General features: G+C 39.1%; 1 protein-coding gene across 1 annotated transcript; it reads left to right on the top strand.

The window, feature by feature from the left end:
- The first annotated feature begins 1,172 nt into the window (after positions 1 to 1,172).
- Positions 1,173 to 10,486, top strand: SMIM13 (small integral membrane protein 13). The gene is made up of 3 exons (XM_075213072.1): positions 1,173 to 1,358; positions 6,245 to 6,333; positions 7,183 to 10,486. Exons 2-3 carry the CDS (start codon positions 6,258 to 6,260, stop codon positions 7,374 to 7,376), a joined length of 270 nt encoding a protein of 89 aa, XP_075069173.1. The 5' UTR covers positions 1,173 to 1,358; positions 6,245 to 6,257; the 3' UTR covers positions 7,377 to 10,486.
- Positions 10,487 to 10,853: the final 367 nt, after the last annotated feature.

Below are 10,853 nucleotides of genomic sequence, written 5' to 3' on the forward strand. Positions count from 1 at the left end.
CAGGACGCACTAAGCTATTATGCACATAGTGTCAGGTGATTCCCAGGTCTCCCATCGCTGTTAGTGCTAGGGAAAGACTTGCCTTTAAAAGCTGTGTGCAGGTAAGCCTTAAGCCCAGATAAAATAGCATAGCATTTGATCATGTTAGGACTGACCAGATTGGGAAGACTTTGGTGTGAGTTGGTCAGCTTAACATATATTGCAATATGTGGAACTAACATTCCCTGTTTTTAATATAGAACAGTATTTAGTACAGCATTAATTATGTGTTTGGAGAGTGCAGAGTATCCCTGTTTTTCTACATAGTGTCGCCTCGCTTTCAACGCCAGGCTTGGAAGGTAAAAACAAACTTGTTCTTAATTTAACACCCGGCATCATTCGCCCCCTACTAATATTTATACTCTGTTTTCAAAACTCAGCTCCGTTTGGCTTTTTAAAAGGCTTGCGGAAATCTTTGTCGCTCATTTAGTTTTCATTATAATCAGAACTTTATAGCAGAACATTGGCATGAGCTTGTGTTACTGAGGGTGAAGGTGGGGGGGGGGGGGGGGGGGGGCCTGTCACACCTGCACCTGTTGTCAAACATGTTTCTCCTGTTTATTAATCTTCAAGCGCCTGCCCAAAGTTGACTCATTATCATCAGCCTTTACCAAGGGAATATGTCAAGGTTAAAACCTTAATACATTTTTCTTCCAAATTTATACCTCTCCTTGTCACATTTGAACACCTTCTCCGTCACAATTTTGCTCCCCCCAATATTTGGCGTGATGTGACCATACCCGTTCCAATGGCTCCTACCCAAATGTTTGGAGGTATGGTTTGAATGAAGTTTTTAAAAAAACATGGATCCAATATTATAGAATTAACATATCCCCCAATAGCACAGTTTTTGTCTAGATATTTCCTTTTTGGGGGCCTGAAGGTGCTTGCTTTTATCGGGCTTGTGTGGAAGAGTGTAATTCGTCCCTATTTGTGGTTTCAAAGTCTAGGAGCTGCAATCAAAACACAATCACAGTCATTTCTGTAAGCGCGTACCCATTGCTGCAATGAGTACCAGCCTGTCACATACTCTACAGCGCCATCAGGTGGTCGTCTGCTGTACATGCACTATGCAAGCACCTCCCAGTGCAGCTGCCGCAGTACCTACTCCTACGCCCACTTCAGAACTGAACAGACAGACAATGGGCGTGTTTGGTGGCGTCAGGAATGCCTGAGTAATGAGCCGCACTGGTTGGTCGGCGTTGACTTGTACATCAATGTGTGCGTGCAGAGGAGGGGTCATGCGGTGACCGTGTCGTGAGCGGCCCTGGGAAAGTCCATTGCATTGTCTGCGACTACCTGGGACAAGCGGAGCACAGGTAAAAGGCTCGGGTTATACGGGGCACCGGGCTCTTACTGCGGCCTCAGCTGGCGACAGCTGCTACCCTCATAGACCTGTGGTAGTGACTTGCACAGATCGGCTTTCAAGGGCATTGCTAAAGATTGCAGATAAGTGCATGTGGGCTGCACAGATGTTCAGACTGCTTATTTCACTCTTAGTGATATTAATGCCCTTACTGTAATTGGAGGAGCGTCTATATAAAGCAGCAGATATTTAATTGAGAAGGACAGTCCTGCTCCTTGTGTAGCGGGACCGAGTATAAACATTCTCATTCCCTCAGCTGCTCAGTGTTTTAGCCTGCAGTAAACAGTGAGACTCAGTATTCCCACACTGGGAAAGACTGTCAGCTGGGGGCCAACAGCTAGACCTGGAAAATTCACATCCTCACCCATACATAGAAAGACAGGGACTATTCTAGTGGTCTTCTGGCAGGGGCTAGCTGGCACATTCTAGAGACTTTGCTCAGCAACCTATTGGGAACACTTTAAAGGGAAGCAATGCAGGTAGCCCAGTGTCTCAGACCAAGGTAGCCCACTATGGGTCCGGCCTGGGGGCAGATGCCCCCTTCTCCCTCAGACAGCCCCTGGCCTTTGGTATGTTTGTGGAATACATGAAATATGGTTTCATATTTATCTAGCACTGTGTTTTGGTGTTGCACAAATACATTGAATAATGCCTGTGTTAGCCTTTTTTTTATCTGGATATGATGAATATTTAATCACATTGATAAAAAGTTCTATGTTGCTGTAGTGATGCCTGCAATATTAAAGCAGCTGGGAACACAAATTGGATGCATTTCAGTAAATGACATAAGCTGGCATTTCCAGATTTGTACAAATGTGAGGCGTACCAGTGCAGTGTTCAGAAATCAGTGTAATAGACCAGCATGTGCCAAATACAGGAGATTACCTCCAGGATAAACTACGTATATAGTTTAGAAAATATGAAAGAATTTGTTGGACAGTAAAAATTAATTCATACATTTGTGTTTGGGTTGCTAGGCAACTGACAAACATTGTGTGTGAGTAAGTAAACGGTGGTAAATTGGGGCAAAGTAATATGAATGTGTTTGGGCATATTGAAATTTTGGCTCAGTTAACCAAATGCCTTCCAGGCCAGTGACATTTTACTGTACGTAAAATAAAAAATTAAGTATGAGCTGTTTTGCTCAAAAAAAATCTGCTTTATGTGCCCCATAGGCCTAATTAATATGGCTATTATAATTTTGTGTTGCTTTCTGGAAAAAGGCTTTGGAGGGGGAGGGGGTGGTTGCAGGGGAATGTATCCTTATCATTGGTAGGAGAATGCCTGCGTGACATGGTCCTTTAAAGAGTGCGGCAAAATATGAACAGATTACATGCTGTCACTTTAATGCATTTTTTAGAGTATGATACTGGCAAAATTAATAGCATTTTTTATGTATTCTACACATCTTGCGTTTCTGTTTTAATGTTTTTATGTAAATGATCATTTTTAACTCCTGCATGACAGGAGCAATTATGTAGAAATTACAAAGATTAGACTTGAAAGTAAAAAATGGGTATTGCACTGCATCGGCTCTACAATCTTGGCTATCAATGGCTAATTGGCTATCAATGGCTAATCAATTGGCTACCAAGTGTTGGCTATCAATGCAGCTCAAGCTGCAGTCAGCAAACTGCACAGGATATTAGAGAACATATTGCGTACCTTCAGGAATGCTATAAGTGCACAATGCTGACATTTCTTATACTACTTATTCCTTTTTTTCCTTATGCTAAGCCTCTTGACGCTACTCCCAGCATGTTAGCATCCTATTAAACAGCCTATGGCCACCAGGTTCTGCAGGCCCAAGGTGAACCCCTATACTGTCAATATGACCAATATACTTATTTGATCTGTAAACAGACCCAATTTGACAGTGACAAGAAGGAGCACTAATTTCACCAGTAAAGAGACCCACATGTGACCACTTCACAAAGCAGCCACATTTAAACCATAGAAACATGTAATTATCCACAAGTAAATTGACCCCCGCTTCATAAGTTCATAATGCAGCTCCATTTTGAACAACGGAGAGATCCCATTGGACGAGTAAACAGTACTGCACCAATTTGACCTGTATGTATGCAGCACCTAATTCACCAATAAACATACAGTACCTTGAACATACTTCACTCATGTGCTGCCACTGATGCTGCGGTGAACAGTGTTGTAGATGGTAGTACAGTGTATGCCAGTGTTGGCTAACCTGTGACACTCCAGGTGTTGTGAAACTACAAGTCCCAGCATGCTTTGCCAATATATAGCAGCTTATTGCTGAAAGGGTATGCTGGGACTTGTAGTTTCACAACACCTGGAGTGTCACAGGTTCGCCAGCACCGGTGTATGCCAACAGCCAATTAGAGTTCACTGAACTTAAATGAAATCTGATTGGCTTCTGTGGGTCCTATGGAGGAGAGGCAGACAGGTAATACTGCATACTTTTACCGTAGTAACGGTAATAGTGCGCAGGCCGCGTTATTTGTAGAATAACGTGGCCGGATTGAATCTGCTCCTAAAAGTCTACTGTTGTATATTTTGAAACTAAAGGACATTTCGTCTTTCTTAGGCTATGCCTAAAACAAACATTCTAAGTTCCAAAACTTCAATCAAATTGAGGTAGATCCAAAATCCAGGTCAGCTGATTATCCTCAGTCCCTTATTTTGGTTCAGTCCATTTTTAAATTCTGTCTCTGTATTTATCACCACTTTGTGTGGTAAAGAATTCCACAGCATAACTACCTTTACAGTAAAGAACACCTTCACTGTACTTCTTCTTTTATTACATTTTATTTGATGCTGATAAACAATCTTAAGTCTGTAGTTAAAAAAAAAAGCTATTGACTTACAATTATTTTTTTAATTCTGAATATTTTCAAAGATACTGTGCATCCTGCAAACATAATTTCTCAGTTAATTCAGCATTAACAAGTTTTGCAAAGTTAGGCAAAAATATGTTTTGCTTTCCAATGTTGCACAAGACAAACCAGATTACATGAAACAATCATTCATTTCCAGTAGAATGTAAGAAAGGGTTCCTGGAAGTCTGAAGTTCCCAGAACTTCAATGTGATCATCATTTACTCCACCTGGCCTGTACGAGGACCAACTCTTGGTACTGACATGTTATGAGCAGGGAACTTTATGCTGCCATACTTAGTATTTGTACTGATACTAATATATTGACCTGATGTTGTTACATGTTTGTCTGCAAAATGATTGAGAATACATCTGGTTAGCAGACTATAGCTGTGTGTGTGTTTTTATTTTATTGAAGCACAAGGTGCTGTGTTTCCAATCGCCCAGTACAGTGATAAGACTGTGCTAGGGTCTTGGGACTTTGGACCCTTCCCTAAAGGGAAAGTGCCCCATTCTTTCAGGAGGCCTCAGAGTGGAACAAGGGTCTATAGGCCCTCCTTTTGGAGGTTGGAGATGTCAAGGGTCCCTAGCTAGCTTTGGCAGAGTAAAGAGGCCCATTAGGGGGCAAGGGTCTTCAGACCTACCTTCACCACAAGGCTCGGGCAGGCCCCTTTCTCCCTGAGGACGAAACTTTCCACGGGGAACTGGTTCTTCAGCTCCCCCTAGAAGGATGGAGCCTTTGATGACATTAAGGATAGGGTCACCCATAAGGGTCTATACCCAAACCCTGAAAACAAGATGTGCCACACACAGAGAGAGAAAAAAAAATGTGCAAAATTGTGTATTGTGCGGTGATAGTGTCCAATAAATAAAGAAGTGCCATGAAGGCCCCAGTCGTTTGGCCGGCAATATAAAAATTATCCTTGCACCCGGCCAGAAGGCTAGAGCAAAGGAAAAATGGTGCCACCTGACATGTAAAAGTGCCTTACTCTGGGCATGTGGCTGCTCTTAATGGGTCACCATGCAGGGTCTGTTCACTTCAGCCACATGTGTGGTAACACCGCATCTGTCGGCTCTAGTGTGACTGCTGTTAGTCTTGTGGTGGCTGCTGACTATTCAAAGTACTGATCTGCCGAAGTGCATGTTCTGTTTTTAGATTAGATACATTATGCTCCTGTTCCTGGACAGTTATTGAGATTGTCTCAATGTCAGTTTTGAAATGTAAAAAGAATGTATGAAATGCAATAAGACTGCCTAGCTTGTGAATAATGTCCATTTCATGTTCCTGCAGTTGTAAGAGATTAAAAATAACTACAATTTTGAAAACAGTTTAATTTATTATAATAGCTTGCTGAGTTAAACATTTTGATATCTCTGTCTTAGCTAAAAATGATTAAAACAACCTTCATAACATGCTTGGCAAATCAAGTATGACCACTTCTGCTCTGTATGTATTACCCAGTATTGTCTTATTAACGTTTGTTCCCAATTGTAAAGCGCTACGGAATTTGCTGGCGCTATATAAATAAATGTTGATGATGATGATGATGTTGATTCTGCTAACGTTGATAAATTAGAACATGCAGCAAAATAGTTCTATGCGCATAAAATATATTTTATGCCCGCTGACCATTTAGTAAAATAAAGGGAAATTGTAAATATGTTTAGGAATTATTTTTTTTTTTGGAAAGTGAATGTACATTTACTACATATTTACATTAATATGTAGGTAGCTTTGCATTTATAGTCGCTGTCATAAACTAGGCCTGCACTGTAAAAGGCTATAAACACTGTAAAATACATATTGATGGCTCCACCAGTAGTGGATAAACAAATTGCCTGCCACATCCAGTAGGTTATTTTAACCTTTATAACCCTTCTTCAAGACATAGTAGTTTGTTTCATCATGTACAGTATGCACTAATACTTTTTTTTTTAAAATTATTTTATATATAATATTTCTTCTGTTTTTTTTATTTTTCAGAATATAGAAAAAAATGTGGCAGAGTGTTGGTTTAACATTTCTGGTCTTTGTGGCCACACTAATCTGTGTTCTGCTCTTTATGCTTTGTGGTGAGTAAAATGTTACCTTTGCTTCTATTGACACATCTGTATTTCCCAACTTCGGTACGCAAGCCCCCTGATAGTACAGGGTTTAAGGATAGCCATACTTAAGTACAGGTACATAATTAGTGCCTCTTTTGATTCAACCACCTGTGCTGAAGTTTGGATATCCTTGTAAATGTGGATTATTATTTGGGGAGAATAGGGGTTTGGGACTGGAGTTGGGTATATGGGTTTGGGACTGGAGTTGGGTATATAATCTTTTCAAACAGCTGATAGTCCACAGTATATATAGTATATACTTAATAATATTTGTAGTCTCCCACCAGTTTAGGACACTCTATTGGTGAGTATTTTAGGCTGAACTGTATGCTAAATTATTTACCATTGTATTTAATGAACATGTTGGTAAATTCTGTTAAAATAAAGATTTCGGTTTTAGTCCTCTAGCTTGATGGGCAGCTTGTGCTTGTAAAATTGTTCAACCGCGCAGTCTCATCTCGCGCGAATATTTAAGGAATTGAACCTGCCCCCTTGTCTTTTTCCACCCCTCCCCCTTTTCTCTTGTCTAAGCCTTACCCCTGCCCATTATATTTTAAGCTCTCATAGCAAGACCTTGTCACTCTGCCTGTTCCCACCTCGCAAATCTGTGAGTCTTTGTATTATGCCTTTCACATGTCCTGTGTTCTATATTTTACCTATTGCGTATTATCCTTCATTTCTTGGCATGCTGAATGTTCTGGATTTTACCTTTGCTTGGTGGCCCTCTAAGTTTAATACTCTTTCCTTCACTGTAAGGTGGCTATTTGTTTAGACATGATGTTCCATAGTAGCCTTACACGATGCTCTTCTTCTTAGGTTGGTACGTGGTGTGGCATCTCTTTCTGTCTAAGTTCAAGTTCCTCAGAGAACTTGTATGTGATAGTGGGTCTCTGCAAGGAGATAGTGAGTCATCAGAATCTGTTGCAGAGTCAGAACCTCCATCCACTCCACAGAGAACTAGACCGAAGTCTGCGCGACAGAGGAGAGCTCCGACAGAAGAGGCAACTTAAGAATGAACTACATCATGGAGGATATCTGACACTATATTTCAGCATATGCACTGTAGGAGTCCACACTATGACATTATGGAAATGCTGGCCTCATAAAAGTGGGGATACATTATATCTATCATCAAACCTTCTTGTCAGGCTATACCTATATAATACTTCATCAATGGATAGGAAATATTAATTGCATGCCATTGGACATGGAGACAAAATATACATTTTGCAGCTGCCCCGATTGTCCAACTAGCTTCAAAGTATGAGCACTGCAGCTTAAACCATTTCTGTTCTGCGTTTACATATGCTAAATTATTTCATTTGAACCAGTTGTTTTTCTTAGTGAGAACATTTGGTTACCTGTTACCACCAGTAGCCTCCAGTAGCACTTTTTGGGTTCATACATCTACTGTAATTGTAAAGGAACACCAGCCTAAACCACCATGCTACTAGTTAATGTATTTATCCTGCACCATGGTGTCCTGCAAAATGTACTATGACAACAGCCTCCAGAGTGCAGGTTTACGGTCCCCTCTGCTGCACTTTCTGCCTTGCCTGATGTCATTGGTCTTTTTATCATTATGTATGCAAGAACAGAACGCTATGGAAACATCATTAATCAGGATTATCAAATTCATAACTGCAACGAGTTACAAGCATTTTTATTTAAATAAGGAAACATTTATCAGGTGCTTTTTGATTCCATTTGTCAAATAGAAGTTATCACCACTGTCCAGCCTCAAGGAAGTAGGTTGGTGTTTCTTCATCCTGGACTTTAGCTCTTCATAGTGGATTTATCTGATCACACAACGGATGTTACACCACAACAGGGACATGTTAATGTCTACGAGTGCATGTTCTCCCATTGTAAGAATGCCTGCACATGGAAGCTTTGGTTGTTTGTAATCTGTACTCAACATTTTTATCACCTTTCTTGTCTTACTGTGAAGCTGTTGTCCACTAGGTGACGATGAAGGTGTGACTATTACCATTGCTTTTTGTTGGTTACAAAATGTTTACTTTTCACAGTCCTATATCTAAATATGAAAAATCTCCATAATTAAGTGTACACTATGAGTATGTGTGACAGTCTATGCTAAGTTAGGTTTCATAATACCATTACATATGTTTTTTGTAGAGATTCATATCTATACATTGTAATACCCCAGACAGATGTAAGGTGAGTTTAACCTGATATTTTTTTATGAATTGTAATTCATTTTATAGAATGGCCTCGCCCTAGTCGTTGTTATACGCAAACCACAAAATGGCAACACCACCGCTGGATGGCAGCAGAGCAATTCTTTTCTGCCCAAGTGTTGCTGATGCTATTTTTGTACAGTCTTCAGTTTGGTTCTCGTGACATTTTACTATTTGTAAAGATTTTAGTTGGAGTCCTGTAAGTGACATTTACTATAATTTAATATATCTGTATCAATTTAGAAGAGAAGTTCACTGACAACTTTGACACTTGAAATACAGTGCCTATACTTAGGGTGAAATTGTTTTTAGAGAAATGTTGGTTCCGAATAATGGAATGATCTATTTGGGACACTGAACACATATCTGATCTATTGGTTTAAACCAAAAGTGGTCATTTTGCGTAATATCAGTACATCATGTAATCATTTTTTTTCAACAAGTGCATACTATTTATAGCCACTGATGAAAAATGTTGACATAGCTATAATATGAATTGCTCAGTTACAAGGTTTCTACATATGTAGAAACACTCATTAATCACACTGACTGTGGTTTGGCTGCACTAAACTGAATGAAATGGAAGGGTTTGCTGAATCATTAATGAGCCATGAATATGTGGTGTTTTATTCTATGCAGAGTATAGTTTCATTTTCTTTTTAAACTTATGTTTACTCTTTGTATTTTGAAGGAATAATTATAGAGGTGTTTTAAGAGCAATATGTTGAAAACTTCACTGCATAGTTCTGCAATATGTTATTTACTTGTGTTGCCTGCCAGTCAAAGTATTCACGCCATGATAGATTTAAGTTTGAGTGCAACTGGTACTTTGGTGGTTTCTTTAATACACTGAATACTATAGCATGTTGAAGGCTGTAATTCAGCAACTCCTGAATAGCAGCACCATGACTGCCTTTGTATCAGTGACACCCCCCCCTTTGTTAGAAAATCATATTGTGTAGTATAGTGCAGTACAGTTAGTTTTGCATTATATATTTTAATAAAGACTTGCTTCATATGAATGATCTGTTTAATATATAGCATAAGAGGTATTTTTTATTTGGCTGCAATAAGATTTAGTTGAAGCTGTCCAAACCACCTTCTAGATTTACGACAGCCTTGCCTTGGGTATACAGTCATTATTCTGTCATTACATTGCATCCTCTTATTAATACCCTACCATGCTAATTATATTTGTCATATAAGCTAGTGTCTTTAAACTGTGGTTGTCTGTGCCTCACCAAATGCACTTTACACTGTATGCACAATCAAGGTTAAAATAATTAATTTGTTAATTATATGATTGCACATACAGATGGACAATTCCATTGTAATTATAATGAATTTGAAATCTTGCCTGGGTCAATTGACTTGGAAATATATGTACATTTTTCTTAACAGCATGACTGCAGATTGTCCTAGCGGACATAGTATGGTTATGGTTAATTACATTGCACCAGCAGAATTTTGCAGATTGTCTCCTTGTTGTGTCATCCTATATATTTACACCAAATGGCATCTGTGTACAATTTAAGGTATGTCTCTTTCAGGTCTTCTATAGATGGCCGTTAATTTTAAATGTTTAACATGCATTCATGTAGCCTATTAAACGTGCTTTAGTGCTGATAGTCCAAAAAATAATGTAAGACGTCTGCAGAGTTCAGAAATGCTAGCGCTAGGTAACATAGCTGGGTCCAATGGGAGCGCCCATTAAGTGCATAGTACACTATGCTGCAGGGAAGCTTGGAGACCTGTTAATAGGGAAGACAAAGTGCTTTCAGCTAGCATTGTTTTTCAGCATGTACAAGCCCCAAGGATTATCATGTTGGTCATTTTATTAAGACTAATGGAAAAATGTTTTCTCTTAGCTTTTGCGTCTTCAGTGTTATGAACTATCATTAAAGATGATACAGAACAAAGTTTTTTTGTTTTTGTTCCTTTTGTATGTAAATGTCCTCATTCAGGAAATCGGGATGCTAATGAATATGGCTGAATCCATGTGTGTGTTAGACTTTTGCTATCCATTTTATTTTTTGCTTATATAGGTAAATTGCACTCCTTTTTTTGAATGTAGGGTGTGTCTGTGTTTTTATATAACTTCAGTAAAACAAATTAAATATGTAATTGTGCATGGAGTACATCTATTTATTTTTACCACTTGCATACTTTTTACCCATTAAAATTTTAAGGTTATTTGCACCTTATCCCAGACTGACATTTTTGTGATATGTTGGTTTCACCATGAATGCTCCATTTGCTTATTTTATGGATGTCTATGTGAAAATA

This window comes from Mixophyes fleayi, chromosome 5, assembly GCF_038048845.1.
Source record: "Mixophyes fleayi isolate aMixFle1 chromosome 5, aMixFle1.hap1, whole genome shotgun sequence".
Classification (NCBI taxonomy): Eukaryota; Metazoa; Chordata; class Amphibia; order Anura; family Limnodynastidae; genus Mixophyes; species Mixophyes fleayi.